This window comes from Pteropus alecto, unplaced genomic scaffold (genome assembly GCF_000325575.1).
Source record: "Pteropus alecto unplaced genomic scaffold, ASM32557v1 scaffold117, whole genome shotgun sequence".
In the NCBI taxonomy this organism is placed as follows: domain Eukaryota; kingdom Metazoa; phylum Chordata; class Mammalia; order Chiroptera; family Pteropodidae; genus Pteropus; species Pteropus alecto.
Window position 1 is genome coordinate 1392859 of NW_006440642.1, and position 23536 is coordinate 1416394.

The 23536-nt window shown below is 45.0% G+C and overlaps 1 protein-coding gene across 1 annotated transcript in view; it reads left to right on the plus strand.

Annotated features, from left to right (window-relative positions):
* The window catches only part of TCF7L1 (transcription factor 7 like 1), a 145812-nt gene that overhangs the window by 112240 nt on the left and 10036 nt on the right, over window positions 1–23536 (plus strand). The window contains exon 5 of the mRNA XM_015593872.2: window positions 12643–12726. Coding sequence (XP_015449358.2) covers window positions 12643–12726 — 84 coding nt within the window. The remainder of the gene's footprint in view (window positions 1–12642; window positions 12727–23536) is intronic.

Sequence of the window (23536 nt, forward strand, 5' to 3'; positions counted from 1 at the left end):
TTGGAACCAGATGTGCTTTCAGTGAACATTTGATTCTATCAGTCTTTTTAAGTAAATGGAGTCTTTATCGGCAGTGGACATCCCATTCATTCTATCCATTGCCTTCCCAAAAGGCTCTGCTTATCACTGCTCTTACCCTAGGCCAACAAGACTAGGGTCTCTGGCGACAACCCCAAGAGCATGGCCACTGATTGCTTTTGGCCTTTGATATTTGGATACATTTCCACCTAGAGCTGTCTGGGAGGGACACTTGTGTCTCTAAGTCAGTGAATTCTAAAACACCCTGCAGTAGTCGTCAAGCACCTCTCACAAATGATGTGCCATGTCAAGGGCTCTGGGGACCCAGGGGACAAATAAGGTTTGGTTCCTGTGGCCAAGAGGCTTAGGGGGAGATGGAAGGGACAGTCCACAAGTCTGGCTATGAGCAGGGAAGTCAGTGGGGCAGCAGTGTGTGGCAAGGAGAAGAGGGGTTAGGAAGCCCTTGCTAGATCAGGGCTGGTAGAGGTGGAGAAAATATTGTGCCAGCCAGCAGCCAGGATATTGTGGCTGGCTAGGCAACAAACAGTGAGGAAGAGGGTAGAGGGAAAGATTTCTGAGCTTTTCACCTGGAATTCACAAAAGGATGGCGGATCTGGTAAGAAGCATTTGGAAAGAAAATAATGGTGTGTTCTGGGACACGTTGACTTTGGCTTCGTGTACAGAAGCTCTTCTGGGTCCTAGGGATACCCTCACTGGCAATTTTGCTGTAGCCTCTCGATGGCCATAAACATGGTTGTACAACAGTGTTCTTCAAATGTCTCTTATTTGCATAATCTTTGCCACATAGCACCTATACTTTTTATTTAATATTTTCCTTTGAATTGACTCACTTTTTTCCCAGTTTTAAAAAACAGAACTTCATTGTAAGCAAGAAGTCAAAGTTCCCCATACGCATACACACACACACACACACACACACACACACACACACACGTATATGTATATTCCTATTATAATGGATAGTTTAAATACTGAAAAATAATTGTTATGTAGTAGAATTGAGATGGTAATTGGAAATATGGTGCAATACCTTTTCATGAAGTGAGGAGAAGAAAACATGATGAATTTGGGTATTGGGATAATGTATATAAATTATATACTTATAGCATATGCACAATAGATGTTAATTTCTTAGCTCTTCCACTATCCTATTCTAATTTCCTGTGCCCTTACTTCAGTATGGATACAGAGCCCTTTTGTTGTTCCCTGTGATTATCCCACTTACGTACAAGCACTTGCACGCACACTAGAATAGGGTGCAGGAACCTACACTTTCGGCTCCTTTATCAGGAGGGATGGCCCTGTGTAGAAGTGGCTAATGTGGCCTTATTCTTGGCGTCCTCTCTCACCTGTGGGAGATCTCTCCCAAAACTGCCCGTCTACTGAGGGATCTCCTCAGACATTTTCCATTTCCTGGTGCCCAGGAGTTGTTGACTTTGGCCAGCTGCTGGACCTGCAGGACCGCTGGAGAAAGGTTCTGGAGAGAGGCCCTTGAAGCTCTGTGCTCTGGAAGGCAGCTCCAGGCCGTCTGGCTGTTCTTTTGTGTATTTTACTGGCCCAAGATAAGCACTTCCTGTTCCCCATTGATTATACACAGATCCCGCTTCCTTTCTCCTCAATACCTGGGATGCTTTCCAGCTTCTCCTCCCACAGGGGAAAATCCGTACACTTCAGAATTCCCAGGCCCGCTTTGGGTCAGTGGGCTTTCTGCAAATCATAACCGTTTTTGCTGTCCAGTCACATTCCTTGCGGCTCCTCACGTCTGTGTAGTCCTCATGTGCCAACCAGGATAGAAGTGTTCCTGAGGTCTGCTCTCGGCCTCCTGCTCAACAGCTGGAACATCTGTATCTACCTGCAGACTCTAATCAGAGAGGATAAATAGACTGCACCTCACAGATCAGTTTTAACCAACTGTCAGTGGCTTCCTGGTGTGCTAGGTTGATTCTGAGGTCCAGCATTCCTGGGGAAGAATGCAGAGATCAGTTACCAATGTCTGTTCCGGGTACACGAGGGAGGTGTGGCAGCACTCGTGCCCCATATTTGCTGTCCCAAGATTCCAAGATGAGATTGAAGCTTCTAGAAGACAAAGAGCAGTCCCTCATACCCTTTGAGTCATACCATAAAAGTCCAAAGCCCTGTATTCTAATGCCTGCCAGGCCATCAACTAGTTCATGAAGTTAGGTAGATGCAGGAGCTTCCAGCAGGCTGGGTTACCCCATTTTTATAATGAAGATGATGATAATAACTTTTATATTTAGGGGTCAGTCACATCAAAAGAGATAGTTAACATAAAATGCTTTAAAAAATGAAATGACTGCAGAAGGCTATTGTGCCTGCGTGACCCAGCTCAGATGCTACCCCGCGTAAGGCATCTTCGGTTTTCCCCTGAGAGTCCTCCTACTGTGATCCTTCCCTTCTCTGAACCCGTCATTTGCTGACTTGTATTCTACTTACTTATGCACTTAGAAAAAATCTTTCCTGTGGCAAATCGTGCACGTAAACAGCCATCTTATGTAGGAGGTGCCCATTAAACATTTATGGAGCGCTATGCACAGAGCGTTCGCTGCATCTTGATCAGTTCTGTGTATACGTAAGCAGTTCTGTAAGAATGGGAAGCCACCTGCTAAATAGCATAGTTTATGTTTTAGAAAGATATTTCTAGGGGCAAGTAAAGGATGGACGGGAAGACATGGTGGGCAGAGGGGACAGGAGCAGTGGTGAGTGTGGAAGAGGCTTTGGGACCCCTGAATCTCCATCTACCACCCTGTTCTTTAATGTGGAAGACACTTTGTGATTCTGAGGCAAGGTGGCCTGTAGCCCATCACCCACCCACCTCCTTCAAACCAGGTAACTACCTTCGAGTGCTTCCTGGATATAAAGTCTAGAGCCAGGAGACCAGATGCAGACAGACGGCTTTTGCAGTGGCCCAGCCATGAAGCAGGGAGGGCCTGAATCCCTGGGATCCAGAAAGATGCTGAGAATCCACAGAACTTGATGGCCAGAAGGCTGTGGGGAAAGCAGCTAAAGACATTAAGGCCGATTTTGAGGTTTCTAGTTGGGTAAACTGAGCACAGATTGGGAGAATGAAAGTAACTAACCCAGGGTTATTTTTAATAGCTTTGCTTACTGTTGTGATGATACAATACATGATCATTGTAGAAATTTCAGATGAATAAGGAACGCACAAAGAAGAATGTAAGAAAATTGCCTGAAAAGCTAAAGCCCAATGAGGACATTTGGTGACTGTCCTTCCAAATTCTGCAGCTGTTGTTTCTCACGGAACAGTTCGCCCGAGACATTTATTCAAGTCAGTAAATGTAGACCGACCAGAGGGCACCCAGAACCTGAAACCACAGGCGACGAGGAGGAGAGGGCTTCTGGGCAGGAAACGTGTTTCCCCAGACCTGCCGAATAAGATGAGGCCTGAGAGACGCCCGTAGGATTTGGCGTCAATAAAAAGTCAGGTGCCTTTATTTTCTTTCTCAAGTCATCAGTAATGGAGTAATAGAGACAGGAGAGTAACTGGAATAAAAACCAGATTGGTGAGGGCTGAGGAATGGATGGGAAGGTGGTGAGGAAGTGGAAGCCCCCCACATAAAGGATGGGGACGGGAAGGAAGGAGAGCCAAAAAGTGTGGCTGTGCGCCTGCTGCCCTGTTCACCCAGCCACGTGCAGCGTCCCTGGGCTCTCCTCCTTGCTCATACGTGCCAACTACGCCCTCCACTCCCGTCAGATCTGCTCTTCCATCTTAGTGGGGGTCAAATGCAGTAGAGGTTACATAGTCAGTTGTGAGGCGCCTCAGAGATCCCTCCCCTGCATGTCTCCCCCAAGCCTGCCTCTACACCTGTAGATGTCATGCTCGTTCTCACCCCGTCCCCGCCTCCAGTAGGTTGAAAGCCCACTTCTTCGCCACACACATCTTTTTTCTAGCTTTCAAATCAGAACCTGTACGTGTGACAATTCCCAGTCTCACTTGCAAAAACAGAAAGGGGAACTGAAACTACAATGAACTACTTGATCGCCTGTCAATTTGGCAAAGATCAATGAGTTTAATAACACTGTATAGGCAAAAGTATGGGAAATAAACTTCTTCATGGTGCTGGTAGCAGTGTAGACTGAGATATTTGGTAATATTCTCAAAACCTAAATGTATGCACTTTGACCTAGCGATTCCCCTCACAGCTGGAAATGTATAACTGCATTCACAAATGAATTAAATGATGACTGTTTAAGGGTATTTGTTTCAGCCAAAGACTGGGAAGCATCTGCACGTCCGTGGATGTATAGGACTGTTTAGTAGCTGTGGCACCTGCATGCAGTGGGTACTGTGGATCTGTTCCATAGAAAAGGTAGCTCTCTGTACACTGATGTGGAATCAGCTCTAATATGTTGCTAGATGAACAAGGTGGGGGGTGGGGGGGACGGGTATATGTACAGACCAGAGAACAGGGCAGAAGTCACACTGTGAGCCAGGGCAGATGATCTCACCTGATGGGAGAGGTGTGCTGTCAGTATACACAAGACATGGCGATGACAAGGCCCAAGCCAAAGGGAGAGGAGGAAGTATCAGGCAGGGTTCAGTTCAGGGAAGGGACTAGGCAGCCATGGCCAGTTTCTATGAAGAAGCTTCTCTATGGCGTGTCCATTGTAGATCAGTGCACACAGAAAATGCCAGGAAGACATGCCTGGCTAAGTGTCCAGCTCTGCATCAAGGCGTTGGGCTCGCTTCAGCCAAGGGCCATGTGAGTCAGTATTCCAAAGCCACCTGAACAGAGCCAACAGCCCCAGCAGCAGGATCCGAGAGACCCACCTCAGCTCCTGTCCACAGGCAGAGCTGTGCCAGAGCCAGCTGCTGCTACTCAGCCAACCGTTAGCATCTCCTCCCAGCACTGCCATCAGCTGCTCCCCATGGTTGCTTGAAAGCAGCCATGATGGGAATATTTACCCCGTGGATACCAGCACTTGCAACAAAACAGGGTTTGTGTTTGTGTTTTTGCTTAGAGAGCCAGTTGTTAAGCACTTAACGATACCACTGCAGAGGACCTCTCCTCCCAAAGCATCCAGAGATGAGTGAGTGGCCAACTATATGTTAATCAGTTCTTCTTTGTCCTGGGTAAAGTGCAGGCCATAGGCTTCTTGAACAAAAATAATGTTAAATTTTAGTGACCAAATAAGAGCTCACCACATGTCCAGCACTCTGCTTGGTCCTCTCCCAAGTGGCTGATGTACTTGAGATAATTATCCTGCCAGGTGGTAGGTGCTGTTAGTCCCATGTTGCAGGTGAGACACCAGAAGCTCTGTAAGGTGAGGTGACTTTCTCAGCTATACAGTTTTATGAAGGGATTAGCTAGGGCTCCTGATTCTGTGTTTATTGAGCACCTCGACACAACCTCCACTCCCAGGAACCCGCCATGGTTTAAACAAACCAGCTGCATTTGATTTTTTCCCCCCCATGGGAAACCATCTGGTCCAGGTCCCTGCCTCCAGGCCAGTGAGTAAAATAGCCCCATTTTAAAGGTGAGAAGATCGAGTCCAGAGCCTGTAACCCTGGTCTCTTGCCTCCTGTGCTTTGTCCTTCTACCACTAGAAATTGGCCTCTAGGGGGGAGCCAATTTTTAAAAACAAACCCTTGGCCAAGTCTGGTAGGCAAACTTGCCAGATTCTCTGAAATAGGAGGGGAAAAGAATACTTTGAGGCCATCCAGGAAAGAAAAGGAATTATTGGGGTAAAGGAAGGAAATAGGTGTTTATAGGGAAGCTGAAACCCAACTCACCCACTCTTATTTTCGAGTTTACTATTCAGTCATGAAATATTTTTGAGTCCCTCTGCTGCCAATGCACAGAGGGCCTCCAAAAATATTTGTTGACTAAATGCTGTGATAGGTGCTAGAGAGAAAAAAAGTCACTTCATTGGTTTAAAACACTACAAGAATGCGGTTCTAACTAACTTTTCCGAGGAAAATTATTTGTCGTATTAAATTTAAAAGTAGCTTATTTTAGGGCATTGTGGCCTTCTTCATTGGATTGATTTGTAACAACTCCCTGATCAACAAAACCTCAAGAAAGAACCCAACTTTCTACACTTTAGTAAAACAAAACTAAGCAAATGCAGAAAGTACTCAGCTTTGGAATAACAGATAGGCATGTAAAGCTTTTTTTTTTTTATACTTTTGCTCCTGGAACTTGTCTAATTCATTATGTTTGGGGACCAGTTCTCTTAATACTTTCACTTTATCTTCTCCAGTGACTCCTGAAAACGAAATCCTTGTTCCCACTTGGGAAAGCCTTTCTCTCTCCTGACTAATGAGTTCATTGCTCAGTGTTGGTATATTTTCAAATTTAGATCAACTTTTGCCCATTTTGACAGAAGATAGAGGATCTTAAACAGGCCTCCAGGAACTGGCAGAGTAGGGGTTCACAGCCTCCAAGCTGCATTTACAAATTCTTGGCAACACTAAGCCAATTAATGTGAGAACCAATCACTCAAGAGTGAAAGAGGTTCCACTCTGTGTGTTTCATGCCTTTAAAGAATTTGGGAAGAGGCTGGACAAACCAGTGTCACAGATGTGGAAACGGGGGCTCATAGCGATAATATGTTGAAGCTCGAGGTAGGACAGGGTCTGGACACATGAATGCTGGCTTCTGGGTGAGGAATTGGATGCAACCTTAGAGGAGCTCACAGTCCAAAGAACAGAATTTGCAAATGGATAACAGCACCACATGCTGAGTGCTGTGAGAACACCCAACAGAGCTGGGGCATAGAGGGGAGAGTGACTGGCTCCTTGGAGGAGCTGGAGAAGGCTTGTCCAGCCAGGAAGGTGACCTTGGCGCTGGGTTTTGAAAAAGGAGTTAAAGTTTCCCACGAGTGAAGGATGCACCAGACCAGGGACCAGCCAAGTAATATGGCACGTTCAGAGTGTCGCAAAAACTGTAGTGCAGCCGGTGCTGGGAGCGGGGAGCCGCAAGTGTTGAAGCGGAGGGATGTTGGCCCGGTTGCTGGTGAGCCAGGCAAGCATTTTAAGCAGAGAAGAGATCTGATAGATTGGTTTTTAGAAGCCTAAACTCTTAACAGAGTTTGAGAAAGCATCTGTAGTAGTCTTGGTGAGAAATGATTTCATCCGCAATTGTGGCAGAATGGAGAGTTAGGAGAAACTGATACTTTGTTCACATTTTCCTTTTATAACAATGCTTGGTGTTAAAATTGCCTTTAAAAAGAATTGGATACATAGTCCTCATGGCTGTGTGGTGGACAGCCATCTGTCTGTGAGGTTGGGTTTCTAGCCTGTTTTCCTGAGTGGCTGGTACACCATATGATTTCCTGAAAGGGAGGTCTGGGAAAGCCTCTCTTCTCTATTAAAGGGGTCCTGGCCCTGGGGTCCCAGAATCTGTTTACTGTTGGGGACCAGAGAGACAGGCATGACTAGGGAGCTAGAGAAAAGGGCCCGCCCTTTCTGCACCAGGCCTGTCCTTCCCACCAAGGAGAAGCAGCGGGGGTTCTGTGGGGTGGGATGTTCTCACCTGGGAAGCTTTTGGGGATGACTTGTTGCCTTGCTTCCAACTGTTGTGTGCCCCTCCTGGGAGCACTGCTGTTGATTCTGTAACATGAAGCTTTGCTTCCTCTCCAGCCTGGGCCCTGCGTAAAGGGTTTTCTGTGAGAACGTGTGACTGGGGAGAATGTGGGCATCACGAGTCCCATCTACACCAAAGCAAGCTTGGGACGGGAGGCATGGCTGGGGAGGGGCTGGCCTTACCTTCTGGGGGGCGGAGGGCTAATCTCCATAGCTCATTGGCAGTTCTGCCTCTGTACAGAGCATGCCGGGATTTCCTCCCAGCTGTTTTACATCATGAAGATTTGTATGTTGGGGAAATTCCAGGGCACAGCTGCAATTAATCTGCTGCACAGTCTTCAAGCTCAGCCGGGATTCTGTAGGACTGAGTCTCCGCCTCTCTTCAGGAAAAGGGGCTCTGGCTCCTGTGAGAGCACCCTTCAGAGGGGCCCTTCCCTCAGCCTGAGTCCAGCATAAGCAGCCCACCTGGCCAAGTGATCACCCCAAGGAGAGCACTGGGGGTTCCCCAGAAATGAACCCAGAACATTAAGTAAAAGGGGAAGAGCACCCCTTATAAATAGTAAAGCCAAAATGACATCAGTAGCAACATTTGATAAAGATGTCACAAAGAAAAGAAAACCTTTGTTCAATCTTAGGAATGTAGAAGTAAAAATCTCAAAATACTCATGGTTAGCATTCCACAGTCTAGTACGTGAACAAACAAGCCACCGTGACCAAATAGGGTTTACTTAGGAAACGCAAGGATACTTTAGTGTAAGAAAAGCCATCACTATGTCTACGTCTCATGACTGCGTCAAATAAATGACATGACCGTTTTAGTAGATACTGAGAGAATTCTACACTCTTCCAGTGAAAACGATTTAAAAATAAGAACAGAATCATCCTTCCTTAGCAAGGTCTAAACCACAGCCGCACTCTACTTAAGTGCGAACTACAATAGCACAATTTCTCCAAGCATGTTCCATGGAACCCCTGTTCCCCAAAAGAGTTTCCCAGGTTCAGTGAGATTGGGAAACCGTGTATCCATTCTGTCACAGAGAGTCACAACACACAGTAGCATATTAAGCAGCATACATAAATCAAGGATGGTATTACTCACCATTTAGGTAGGTCTGGTGTTTTCTTTTTGTTTTTGAGTATCAGAGAGAACAGTTATCCCACTGGTGGCATCCCATAAGTGGTGGCCATTGCCACTGCTTGGTCATCAGTTGCATTGATACCACATAGGTCCCATGTTTTACATTCCAAAGAACATCCTCCAGGAGGGAGGTAGGTGTAGCTGGACCATTTCTACTATGTGCTGCAGTCTGGACATGATGCACGGGTCAGAGCCAGTCATGGCCACTTGGATGGAGCCCAGACTGGTCTTGGAGAAACCAGTAGTTGTAATTTGCCCACGTGCCATTACTACATGAAGAATCTAGACTCAGCCACGCGTCTCTTAATCCCCAAGGACATGTACCCACCAATGAGCGATTCCCCGGGGGTGATTGTGGGCCTGATTCACATGAGAATTACAACCAAGAAGAGCTTTATTTCTACTAAACATTGTGCAGGGCCTGCCCTAGCGATTCAGAACGTCCCAACCACCTCCAAGTTTCTGGTGCCGAGATGTGGGAGGAGAACAAGGGGTGTTGCTGGCTCCTCTGCCCCAGTTCATGGTTCTGGGAAGCTCAGCTGTCCCTTTAGAATTCCCCTTTCCCTCAGAACTGCAATCCAGAGGCTTTCCGTGGCTAAACTACAGGGGTGCTCCACCCTGACCTTCACTTGTTTTAAAATCTTGAAAATACAGAAAAGTACAAAAGTAGAAGTGACAGTCCTTCATTACCCTACCTCCCAGAATGCATTTCTCTCTGCACACATGCACCCCCCCCCCACACACACACACACATACACACACCCAGGATAGGATGGAACTGGGAACAATGTACATCTGCCCACCTCTGACTGATCTGTAAGGGACCAGACTTCAGTGGTGGACAAGGCTAAAAGGGCTAAAGATTTCCACTCATCTTCCAAGCTTCCAGGTCTCGATTGAATCGGTGAATGAGAGTGGACTGTAAAAGGAGAAGAGGCCAATGGGGTCGTCTCCTCCCACCAGAAGTCCAGACATCTCGGAAGGCAGGCGAAGTGCCAAACACATGATAACCAAAATGATAGCTCCTACTGAAAGTCCTTACTCTGTGTGTGTGTGTGTGTTATTGTATGTTTACCTCGATAGCCCCAGTACCAAGACAGATAGACAGTCATGCAACTCATAACATATTGGGTACCAGCTCCTCAGCCATGAGAGCAGTGGTTCTTATCAGGGAACAATTTTGTTCCTCCAGGAGACATTTGGCAAAGTCTGGAGACATTTTTGGTTATCACAAATGGACAGGAGAGTGGAGGCTACTGGCATTTAGTAGGTGAAAGCCAAGGATGCTGCTAAACATCCTACAATGCACAGGACAGCTCCCACAACAAAGAATTGTCTGGCCCAAAATGTCAATAGTGCTGAGGTTGAGAAACCCTGCGCTAGAATTCTACAAGCCTCTATGCCTGACAACACATATTCTACAAGCCTCTATGCCTGACAACACATATTCTACAAGCCTCTATGCCTGACAACACATATAAGGTCAGCTGATAAGATCTAAAACTCTAACATGTCCCAAACTAGGACTCAGACTTTTTCGGGCCACCCCCATATGATGTAAGAACATCTTTGGCAAGCCAGCAAGAACGAAGAATGATCAGTGTTTATTTTTATGACTCTAAATAGGGAATCAGATGCTGGTAAAGATGATGGATTTTAGGAGCCCTCTATTGTGTTTCAAGGGGAGTAGATGGGTGACACCTCTCTTTAGCACCTGATTTTGTGATTGTAGTTCAACTTTAAAAAACAAACAGAAGCATTAGGGTAGTTGCTTCTAGAGAAATGAGTGTGATGTTTAGCACTCAAGTGTAAGCTCTGGCCACCTCAGATGTACACCTCAGGAGTACATTGATGTATAGTCTTCATTCAGCTTCTGAGCGGCCAGCTCTGTTTGAGGCAGAAAAGGAGAGAATAAAGCCCATCAAAGCAAAGAAAAGGCCAGGAGGCGAGGGTGGGGTGTTTAAGAAGATGATGTTATGAAAAGTTTTATGACTCATGTTGTAGTGAAAAGTGTGGGATTTGAAGTTGAGAGACCTCGGCTCCAGATCCAGCTCTCATAAAGTTAGGCAAGTCATTTACCCTGTATATTTACCTCCATTAGTTCATCTGAAAATTTGAGACCATCATCCTTACTTGTCATAGCAGGGTAACCATGAAGATTAACCTAAGTTTTGTGTGTGAAAATACTTTGAAAACTGCCAGTGTAGCACAAATGTTGTTATTCACTGAGGGAATTAGTTTTAACTAATGATACCAATGTTTGTCAAGTACTTTCTTAACTTGCCAGAAGCCTTTAAATCCCATTCAGGCTCTGGGTAGAAAAAGAGATAGGTGGGGGTGGGAAGGGAGGAAGCAAATAAGATCCTCAGAGGAAGGGATAGAGTTGAGACTCCATATAAGGGGGTGCAGGGTACCAGAGGACCCCAAGTGGAAAGACTGTCCATATTCATGGGGCCCCTGATACCCTTTCATTCCCACCTCCCAGGTCTCCCACAGCCAGGCCTGCTCAGCCCATCCCACCTCCTGTCTGTGCCTCTTGCTGGCCCTTGGTAGATGTGTCCTTGGGTTGCTCTTCTTGCCTGCGGATGCCTATCTGAAAGCCCAGCCCTTGCCCTCTCAGTCAATTTTTATGGTTGATGAAAAGGAAAGGGGCTTTCTGGCACAGAATCCATCCTACTTTCCTGATCCTGTGCACGTAGCTCAAGGCCAAATCATGACTTTTTCCTCTGAAATTGTATGACCAGAGCAAGGGATGACTCAAAGATTTCTTTCTGTCTCTCTGTATGAAACTCTTTCCGTTAGATTTAATTTTCAAAGTAGCCTCAAGGATTCTGCAGTCTGCATAGCTGGTCTGCTGCCAGAAGCACCATATCAGTGTTGACACTAAGACAACATGTGTGCTTTTGTTCGTGGCAAAAACTAATGGCTTGCTTATGAAAATTATAGCTGTCTTTTATCAAATGTCTCTCACATGCAAAGCACCGTGTTCAATACTTGACATTGTCCCTAATCCTTCTAACAACATGTAAAGTTAATGATCATAGCCTTGCCTTACAGATGAAGAAACTGAGACTCAGAGTTAAGATGCTTGTCTGGGGTCACAAGCCTACACTGGCAGAATGAGAACCCAAACCCATGAGGGCTTAGGTCCAGAGCCCAGGCGGACCCTCCCAGTGCCCTCACTGCTGTCCAGGCTCTTGCCAAAGACTGCCATGCTGGGATTAAGAAGGAGCTTTTCGTTTAAAGAAAGTGTGTGTGTGTGTGTGTGTGTGTGTGTGTGTGTGTGTGTATGTGTGTGACTTACTGTTTAGTTTGGATTTTCTGCAGTAATACATGGGAAAAGGCAGGGTGTGTCGGATTATCTTTTTAAGGTTGAGAAACACTAATGAAGTAAAAGTTCAGCACCCTTGAGTATGAACAGATATTACCCGTGACCCTGCAAGCGTCAGGCAGATGGTTTTTATTCATTCATTCACCAGATACTTCTGGAGAGGCTGTTTCTTAGGGAGCACCGTGTGTGATGTGGTGAGAGATGGAAATGAATGGTGCGAGATCGCCATCTGGGAGCCTTTGCTCCCTCGATGACTGACCCCTGCTTGTCCTGTGACTACAGCGGACTTGACTCTCACCAACAGGTTCTCTAAATACTTTGGTCGCTTGTCGGGTTGTGTGTGTTGCCCCAAAATGACGGAGGGGGCTGGTGGTGGTAGTGGCGATGATACATGTATACTCTACACCATGACGACTATCTGGACATGGCCCAACGAGGAGCGTGTGTCGTCAAAGGGAACCACGTCCCTAACTCACCAGTAGCCCAGCTGCAGGTCTTCCCTCTGCTCTCCCAGACGCACGAGGCCTCATCTCACCAGCTGCTTTGTGTTTTCTGTCCCCTGTACAGTACCTGCAGATGAAATGGCCCCTCCTCGATGTCCCCTCCAGCGCCACAGTCAAGGACACCCGATCACCGTCCCCAGCACACTTGGTAAGTCTGTTTCTCCTTAAAGTGCTGAAGGGACGCTGTTGCTCACCTTGTCCATGTCACCGTCTCCGCTCCGTCCTCCCGAGGCTGCTGGAGTCTAGTGGCATTGCTTCCACGTGTGTGAGCATGCCGAGCGGTCAGAGCTGTAGCTATTAGGTTGTGCACTCCCCCCACGCCTTCCACCTCAACACACACACACATACCACCTGGGATGTTGTGTGGTCGAAAGTACTGCGGGACCCTGGCTGGTAAGCCCGGGGCTTCCCGCGCTGCCGGAGCCCCTCTGTGGGCAGCGGCATCTCCTCTCTCTCTCTCTGTCAGAGCTCATTTGGCTTCCGCTTCTTCCTCAGAGCTGCAAGGCAACTGTTAGGCTCTTCGGTACAGGATGTTCTAGCAAAGAATGAATTGAAACGTGTGCAGACAAAAACCTCGCGGGGCAGCCGAGGCTCTTCTGCCAAGCCCTTCAGCACCACGGGCTGCAGGGCGACGGGGAGTCCACATGGTCCTGAGGGGCAGGGGCAATGGGGCCCAAGCAGGTCTTCGCACCACCTCAGGACTTGCAACAGATTGAAATTGAGAGTAAATAAGAGATGATCCTGGAACCTTGCATTTCCCTTTCCTGGACTTTTCTTAAGAGCTTGAGGCAGCCCTTGCCTTAGGACTATACACCGCACAAGCTAACTGGTGCTACTCCATGTACAGTGAGTCTCAGAATTATAGGAGGTGCAGCTAGAAGGAGCCCAGCTGGCACAACCTAATCATTTACAGACAAGGAGACCTGGGAATGCGCGTTTTTAAAACTTTATTGTGGAAAATTTTGCCTCTTCCCTCCACCCATAACCCCCCTCCCACCACACTACGTTGTTTTTAAAGCAAATCCCAGACACATTATTTCATCGTATTCAGGACATTTTAAGATATCTTGATAGTACTCTTCATTATAAGCTTAGAGTCTAGTTGAAGAGAAAAAAGACATAGAAAGATAAATAATGGCGTGGTGGCCCTTTTTGATTTTCAGTGATCATGAGACCACTTATAGGAGCAGAGCCCTGGGCAGTTTACAAAGCAATGTCATGTGTAGTCATCAGATGACTGTCACAGCCACCTATTGGGGAGACGGGAGGAGACTGCTATTTCACACAATCTGTGGGAGAGACCAGTGACTGTGAGTGGCAGGACCGGCCGTCCAGTGCAGGCTGCCCCTGAGAGGTTCTGTGGCCGGTCACTCATACCTAAGCATTCCGTTGAACAAGCACCCCAGGAATAGACCCGGGTGGTGACTGTCCCTCCAGATTCTCATTTCCAATGGCCAGACATGAGGTACAAATGCCCTCTAGTGGCATGAGTCTCTCACGGTGGAGAACGTGGCATCCCACATCTACCTGCCACAAACCTGGCTTGTCTCCTCCCAGCATAGCTCTCTTTTAACTGTTTCAAATTTTTGCTGGCCCCCACCCATCCTGAGGCATCCTGTGGCATCCCCCAGCCCACTCCAGCAGACTCTGAGATGGCAGGGCCCTCTCGTCTCTCTTCCCTCCACATACCATCTCTGTGCATATGGTGTAAATTCTCTATCTACTTTTAGAGGAAGTGAGGTCCCTTCAAAAAGTCTCTTTAACATTTCTTGTGATACATGTGCTAGTTTTGACTTGAAATTCTACAGGTTGGGAAAAGAACACCATTTTCAGTTTTCAAGTCTGAGCATCTCATTCCAACTTCTGAGATACATGTATGGGTAGGAGCAAAACCTGAGACACCCAGGGAGGGGTGTATGTGTTGGAGGCTGTGGGTTTGAATCCCAGCTCCACCTCTTTCTGTTTTGTGCAGCTTCAGGCAAATTACTTCATCTCTCTTTGCCTCGGTTTCCTCATCTATAAAATGAGAATTTGAAGAGGACTTGACCTCATAGAGTTGTGTGAAAATGAGCCAGTGCATTGCAATAAGTTTAGAATTATGCCTAGAGGAAAGTAAGCCCTCGGGAACTATTCCTTACTACTATCACCACTACCACCTAACATACCATTTAATTATCAGACTAAGAGATGACGAGGTCCTGAATTGGGTGCCAGATCAAATGGACAGATTGCAAAGGTAACAGAGATAATGAGCCTGTAGAATTTAGCATCTAACTCCCAAGGATATGATTTAATTGGTCTAGGGCGGGGCTGGTATCTTAGTGTTTGAAGCTCCCCAAGAGATTCTAAGGGATAGCCAGAGTTGAGAATCATCACCCTAATTGTAACCTGGAAGCAAAAGAGGAAAGAGTCCTAGAGATGAGCCCAGTGTACTAGGTGTCGATTTCTCTGGGCTACAGGTAGAAGCAGGACCTGAAGGTTGCCGAAGTAGTCACAGAGGTTTGGACACTGGCTTTGTTATTAGAAAAATGGAAATACTTGATTACGAAATTTATTTTAGAATCATGAGCAAAATATTCTAAGAGAAGGTTTGCCCTGGGAGAAAGGCAGATGAAGGAAACAGCCTGCATACTTGCAGAGATTTAGTGAGTCAGGTCCAAGCTGCCTCTTAAGGAGATGTGTGTAAACAAGTCGTAACCGGGCCAGGGTGGGGATGGAGTTAAGTGTCATTACTGCTTGGATTTTACGCCTTCAAAATAAGCTGTAAAAGCTGAACAACAAGGACGTTTTATGTTTTATATGTAACCCCTCACCATGGCCACATGTGCCCAGCACCTGTCTGTCCCTCCACTCTCTCCCTGGAGCACTGTGCCCAGCATGCAAAACAAATATACACACCTCCAGAATATAAGCAACTCAAAGATAGGACTTACATCTGTTTTATTCACATTTGTTTTACCCGGCACCTGTCATAATGTCTGGCTCAGAGTAGATATGCAAGGAGCATTTGTTGAATAAATGGAAGAAAAAGTGGTCTGGGGAAAGATTGATAGACCGCTTCTAAAACCACTCTCTACCCTTGGATCCAGTCCCTCTTGTCATTCAGGATTTTTTTTAATTAAATCTTTTTTAAACCATAACAGTAATGCACGTGCGTGTAGAACACGGGAAAATGCCAGAGTGCACAGAAAAAGACCTATAACCCCACGACACACAAACATTTTGTTATATAGCATTTCCATCTTGTTTCTGTGCGTGTATGTGTGCTTGCGCCTGTAACTTGTTTTCTAGATGATGATCGAATGCGTTCTTTTAATAACAGTAAGCACCCTGTTTCAACTTTAAGCTTTAGGTCACTCTCAGAAGCAAATTGCAGAACTTCTTGTCCAATGAGCGATTGCCTTGTAACCCTCCTAAAGGAAGGCTGTCTTGCTGCTCCGCCTTTGAGCTGAGAAGCCTGACTGCTTAGCATGCCACTTCTCAAGGAAAAACATTGATTGGGGTTTCCCTTTTAAAATTATAGTCATGATCTTCTCATCGGTATGCCTGTATAGATACAAAAACCTCCAAAACGCATCGCATAACTGTTACTGTTCTGTTCTACCTCCAAAAATGATTTCAGTTCTTATACAGTATTGACTTTAATTTAGATAGCATTTTAAACCTCCAGGAAATTACAAGATTAATACAAGGAACTCCCATGTACATTTCATCCAGATTCAGAAATTTTGCCCCATACTTTGTTCTCTTTCTCTGCGCATGTTCTCTTTCTCTCTGCGTGCTCGCTCGCTCCCTCTCTCTCTCTCTCTCCCTCCCCACCCCACACACAGTTTTCTTTAAAACAATTTGAGAGTAAGTTGGAGACACTGTGCCACTTTACCCCTAAATACTTCAGATACGTTTCCTAAAAAGAAAGACATTAGCATTATCTTACAGTGACCACAGTACAGTTATCAAAATCAAGAAATTAACATTTCATATTATTATGTAACTCACAATATATATTCTAATTTTGGTAAATGTCCCATTAATTGTTCGTCAGAGCCATGTGTTTTTCCCTGGTCCAGAGTTCAGTCTGAGATCACACATTGCATTTAGTTGCCGTGTCTCTTTAGCTTCCTTTAGTCTAGCAGAGTTTCCTTGCCTTTGTCTTTTATGACCTTGACATTTTTTGAGAAGTACAGACCACTTGTTTTGTAGAATGTCCCTCAATTTGGGTTTATCTGATGTTTCCTCGTGGTTAGATTCAGGCTGTGTGTGTTTGGCACGAACACCGCTGCACCGATGTTGTGTGTCCTCTTTTCATCACGTCGGGGAGGCAGGCCTGTGGTGTTCGTTTGTTCTAGTATTGGTGCTGTTAGCTTTGATCATTTGGTTCAGGTGGTGTCTGCCATGTTTTTCCGCTGTGAAGTTATTTTTTTCCCTTTGTAATTAATAAGTGCTTTGTAGAGAGAGGCTTCGAAGCTATGTAAATGTCCTCTTTCTCATCAAACTTTCACCCACTAGTTTTGCAAGGCATTGTTGATTATCTACCTCCAATCATCCCTTTTGTTAGTTTCTGCTATTGAGGTTTATTTAGTTTTAGGGAATTCTTACTCGTATCTCTCAGCTCATTAATCTTAGTATAGAGCCGAATGGACATGGTGGCAAGTCACCAGTCTACAAATAGTATTCCCGAAGAGACTAAAACAGGTGAAAATGAAGGAAGGCCCAGTTCTTAAACTGGGCTTTAAGAACAGAAACTTGAATTTATAGAGCTCACCAGAATTCTACAAAGTAAATGAAAATTGACATTCACCTAGACACCTCATAAGTATGATGGGCTCAGTTCAACTATTCGAACTACAAAAGTTTAAAACTTTTTTCCTACAAGCATCTATATAGGGGGCGGAAAAAGAAGGCCAGTGCCAAAGGAACAAAAATAAAGCTAACCTCAGGGTTTTCTTCTGCCATCTTTAATGCCAGCAAACAGTGGAAAAGGGAGAGCTTTGATCAGGAAAGATTTATCCCAAGATAAATCAAAAGTCATTTCTCCTTGAAGCCTTCCCTGGTCAACCTGTGTGATTTATAACCCACTCCCCCTCATTTCTTATCTGACGTAGTTTTTCTCCTTAACATTTATCGCTATTTAATATATTATTTATCTATTTTGTTTATTGCCTGTCTCTCTGCCTAGAATGTAAGTACCACGAGGACAGGTATTTTTATCTAAACAGACAAGATTCTTTAGTGTATTCACATGATCTAAAACATTGCCTTGCACATAGTAGATACAACATAAATACTGTTCTTATTATTATGATCTGTATTTTTTTTCTCTATTTTAAAAAAAGTTTTATTGAGGTATAATTGACATACAACATTGTTAGTTTCAGGTGTACAGTGTAAGAGTTCAATATTTGTATATACTGCAGAATGATTGCAATAAGTCTGATTAACGTCTGTCACTATACATATGTATGTTAAACAAAAACTTTCACAACCTAGAGCTTTTCTGAAAGAAAGGGTTTATGGAGCCACATACTAGCCAGAAAAGGACTGGTATCCTGGAGCATGCAGTCCAATCCCTCAGCATCAGGATGGAGAAGACAAACCTGTCCACCATCCTGGGGTTGACAGGGCTCTTTTATATATTAAGTTTGGGGATGAGAGTTGTTTTCAAAGAATTTACATCTGCTGTAGATAAAAGAGGTGAGAGAAGGCGAAGCAGGGCTGGTTCTGGGATAGGTACATAATCCATAAGGAGGAAGTGTTTGCTCCTTTGGATTGGTTGTTGGCAAAAGCCCAGAAAGTCCATGTGTAAACAAGAAGTAGAGGCTCTGGTGGTCAGCTACTTGGCTAATCTCTCCAGATAATCGTGAAATAGCCACCTGGAAGTTAATTCAAAGTTTTAGCATACATTCAGGAATGTGTGCGGTCTTTGTTGGTTTGGGCCTGCAGTTGTTAACTGATTAACTTTCTCTGTCTCTTCCTTCCACCCTCGGGCCTGTGTAATTTAACTTAGGATGTGTCAGAATTTTTTTCTTGTCACATAGGTACAGAATTTTTTTCTAGTAATGAAAACTCTTAACATCTACTCTCTTAGCAACCATTAAATACACAAATATGTATATTCCGTGCGGCCAGGTACTTAAGCAGTTCAGCCACGTTATATCCGAGACCCAGGTTCTTACCATGTCTGCTTTTGGTACCTGTGGTGTAGACAGTCTCCACATTTACCCAATAAATGAAAGTGTGGATTTCCACTTCTCTCAGTAGAGGAAAATTCTGTATAGGAGACATATGTTCAAATTTCCTTTCCTTAATAGGATGACAGCATCAGTAAAGAGCTTATATTTTGCCTTTAAAGAGATATTTGTTAGAAAGGGTGTGGAGGGTGTGTGTGTGTATACAGAGAGAGATTTGGGTGGTATGTTTTCTTTCAACTTCAATTAAGTTCCTGTTAGCCTCTGCTTCAATTATTTGTAAATCCTTTGACCTTATTTTCTACACCAGCCAACCAGCCAGCTCCCTCTGGAATATTCTGCTAATTTCCAGAGAGAGATGGGGGTAACTTGGAGACAGCTGTCCAGAAAAGAGTGAGGAGTCCAGAAACTGTGGCATATGAGGAAAATAAAGAGAAGGCCTTAGGAAACAAAATAGCTATCTTCCAATTCTTTATGAGTTCTCATTAGATAGAGAGCATAGTTACCGAAGTGATGTGCCAGTGTTTGGTGATAGGAAGGAAACATCTAAGGAATTTAAGTTTAAAGAATTTCTAGGACCTAGAATGAAATACATACAAATAAAGTTGTCATTTCTCCAAGAAGCTTGAGCAGTTAAACTGATTGATCATATCTAAAAAGGAGTGCAGACACAAGATGTTCTATCAAGGTATGGTGGGGAGGGGACACTGTCACTTATGTGTGTTAATCTAAAAACATTACAAAGAAATTAACCTTTACCGTATGAACCAGGAGGGGATCAATTATAGGAATTTAACTTATTGTTGGCTTTCAGTGCATTGCAGCATAGTTCAGCTTACCTGCGCCCAGCTACATGGATTTCAGATTACTTAGTTTTACTAAATTAACCCAAAAGGAAATGGGTCAGTAGTTTTGAAAGATTCCTACAACAAACTTTAGAATGAAAATAACTGCTAATAACAGCACAAACCCAAAAGAACATGGCAAAACTGACACTTTTTATTGGTTGAGTTGCATGATCAAAAAATTTGGAGACCCCTGGCCTCTCTGATTATCTGTCCCAGGTGTTAGAATCAGAGTTGCAGCTGGAGCCTGAAAGTCCTTGGAAATGCTCATTCTTTTATAGTTGAGCATTCTCAGCAAACGCCCTAGCCTTGCAGGGACCAGGTTCCCTTCTGGCCTCTGACAACTTTAGATCCTACCCTTTTCCTATGGCTATTAAAATGCTGTGAGTGGGCTGATGTTTTAGGAACAATTCCGGTTTCTTTTTTTCCCCAAGCCTTGTGTTTAAGCATAGTCCCTTGAAAACAGTTCTGATCGCCAAAAAAGAAGGTTGCCTTTATCGGTAAATAAACAATTGAAGGCACATTTTAAATATATAAAATCAGACGTAGTTAGCAATCCAATGAAATTCTGAGTATCTTTTCCTAGGCAGTCTGTTGGCTGCTTTGTGAGTGATGTTATAAAGTGAAGGCACCTCTCTTTGCCTGAGCTACAAACCCTTATCCTTCTGATCTCTGAAATCAGGGTCAGGAAGAAAATAGTATAGTAAGTGAACAATAGGAGCAAGGAGGCTTTGTGAGGGCCTCAAACTAGTAGCTGAGAGAAGCAGCTGGAGGAGAGCGACAAGGCCTTGCAGAGAGCGATTCATGGAGAGGTGGCTGCTCCGTCTGCGGTGGAGCTTGAAAGTAAGTCCTAAGCAGTGAGAGAGATGATACATTGCTTCCTCGGGGATCGGAATTTAAAGGACTTTGGATTGGATGAACTCTAGAAGCAGACTGAAGTAGGTGAGAAACACTTGATCTAAGAAAGAGTTGGGTGGACTTAACTGGACAGAAGGATTTAGATCCAGAATGGCTCTGAGATGCTCTTCTTTGGTAAATCGGGACTCTGCTGCCTTGCTGAGTGAACGCTCGTGCCTTCTCTGGTGCATGCTGTTGGTACTGGGGTTATTCACTGAGAGTGGTAGGGTGGTTCCCAGCATTCGTGCCCTGGGCCTGAGATCATACTGTGGACATATTGCCCCTGAAGAGAGCTGAGGAGTAAAAGAGCAGGAATTTCTATCGGGATAGTACCTTCCAAGGAGAGTCTTCCCTGAGTCAGCCCCAAAGAGCTGTTCTTGCCTATCAACCCAGGCCACATCTTCCCAGAGTGACTAAGGAAAAGTTTACCTTCCTCTTTCTGTGAACCCGGCTCCTCCCAGTCCATTTTCTGGACAATGATGCCACCTACTGGGAGCCAATAATAACTCAAAGCATTTAAGTAAGGATACCTACATTTTCAAATATGACTCACATTTTCCTGCTTCATACTTGACTCTGCCTGTTATTCAGTGCTGTTTGCCACCTCCTGATGAGGCCAAACTCAAGAGCACATAGGCAGTTGAGATTTCATAATACTATTAAGTGTTTTTAAATGAATATATATATACACTTGATATATGTATATATATCAAATCATCACATTGTACACTTTAAATATATTAAAATTTTGTCAATTATGCCTCAATAGAGCAGAAAAAAACCTTTTAATTAAAAAAAGATGGCTATAGTCCAGTCAAGATGGCAGAGTAGTTAACCGTTGTGCTTGCCTCCTCTCACGACCATGTCAAAATTACAACTAACCTACTGAAAAACCACTCTTGAGAGTCGCCTAAAGTCTAGCTGAAGAGAAGTCCTATAACTAAGAACATAGAGAAGAAGCTACCTGGAGACTGGTAGAAAGGGCAGAGATGCAGAACGGGTTGGCCCCACACCCACGTGTGCAAATGAGAATGGGAGGGATATCTCGGCTCCCGAAGTCCCCCCTGAGGAGTGAAGCATCCCAGCCACACATCAGGTTCCTCAGCCTAGCGTTTCAGTGCCAGGAAGAAAAATTTCCACAATTTCTGGCTGTGAAAACCAGTGGAAATTACAGCTGAGTAAGACGGAAGGCAGTGGGAGTCTCAGGCGTTCCTCTTAAAGGACCCCGCACACAGACTTGCTCACTGACAGACTCATTGGGTCTGAGCTCCAGAGCTGGGGCAGCAGCCCAAAGAGTGCTGGGAACATATGGAGGGCAACTGAATTGTCTGGCTTCAAAGCGAGGGCTGAGAGGCAACTATCTTCCAAACAAAAGTACTGCAGAAGCCACCATTCCTTTGTTGAGTCCTCCCCGCTCCCAGTGGGCAGATGCAGGGGGTATGATAACTGAGTCTCCATTAATATGGCTAACACCATTAGCCCCACCCTGGTGTTCCCTGAGACCTTGCCCCGCCCAACTTGTGTGCCCACCCAAGCTGCTTCCAGTGATTTTTCCATACAAATGGCCTTCATTGGCACATGCTACAGACTTTCATAAAATCTCTCAAAAGTTTGCAAACCCAGATACGCAGCATTTGGCCCCTGTGTACCCCGTACCTCTTGCTAAGCAGCTCCCAGCCCAGAACTAGCGACAGCTGGCCTCGGTTCACAGCTTAGCCTCTCCTAGGCACCTCCAAGCCCAGCACGAGTGGCAACTATCTGCTGATCACTTTGTAACTCATACCAAGTGGCCCCAACCAGGACACAGGCAGCAGCACAGAGCCCCTCCCAAGAGGCCCCAGAACCAGCACAACTGGTGGCCAGCTTCAGACCACACCAAAGGTACCACCCAAGCACCTCCACAAAAGACACACCCAAGGGGCAGACTGGGCTGACACCAGAGCCCAGCTGAAGCCAATCCTGCTCTGTAGGGTCAGCCCCTGCACAACAGCTCCTCAACTGTAGTCATGGCCAGTCCTCAAAACCAATCAGACTGGGGGTCAGTCCCTTCCATTGACGTGCAAGCAGCAACCAAGGCTCAACTACAATAAGAGAACATAGAACCCACACAGGGACACACCTGGAACACCCGGCCAAGTTGACCAGGAAGATTGTACCACTGGGCTCCACAGGACGCCTACTACATAAGGCCACTCTACTAAGACTGGGAGACATAACAGGTCTACCTACTACATAGAAACAAACACAGGGAGGCAGCTATAATGGGGAGATTAGGAAACATGTCCCAAATGAAAGAACAGAACAAAGTTCCAGAAAAAGAACTAAACAAAATGGAAACAAGCACTCTACCAGATATAAAGTTCAAAACACTGGTAATAAAGATGCTCAGTGATTTCAGTGAGAACTTCAATAAAGAGTTAGAAAACATAAAAATAGAGATAGAAAATATATAAAAGAGCCAGTCAGAAATGAAGAATACAATAACTGAAATAAAGAATACATTAGATGGAATCAATAGCAGATTAGATGAAGCAGAGGATCAAATTAGTAATTTGAAGATAAGATAGCAGAAAACATTCAATCAGAACAGCAACAAGAAAAAAGAATCCAAAAAAATGAGAAGAGTTGAAGGGGCCTCTGGGACATCAAGCATCCCAACATTCTCATAGGGGTACCGGAAGGAGAAGAGAGAGAGCAAAGAATTGAAAACCTATTTGAAAAAATAATGATGGAAAACTTTCCTAACCTGGCAAAGGAAGTAGATGTACAAGCCCAGAAAGCGGTGAGTCACAAACAAGATGGACACAAAGAGACCCACACCAAGACACATCATAATGAAAATACAAAAGTTAAAGACAAAGAGAGAATCTTTAAAGCAGCAAGAGAAAAGCAGTTAGTTACCTACAAGGGAGCTCCGATAAAACTGTCAGCTGATTTCTCAACAGAAACTTTGCAGGTCAGAAGGGATTGGCATGAAATAGTCAAAGTGATAGCAAGGACCTGTGACCAAGATTACTCTACCTAGCAAAGC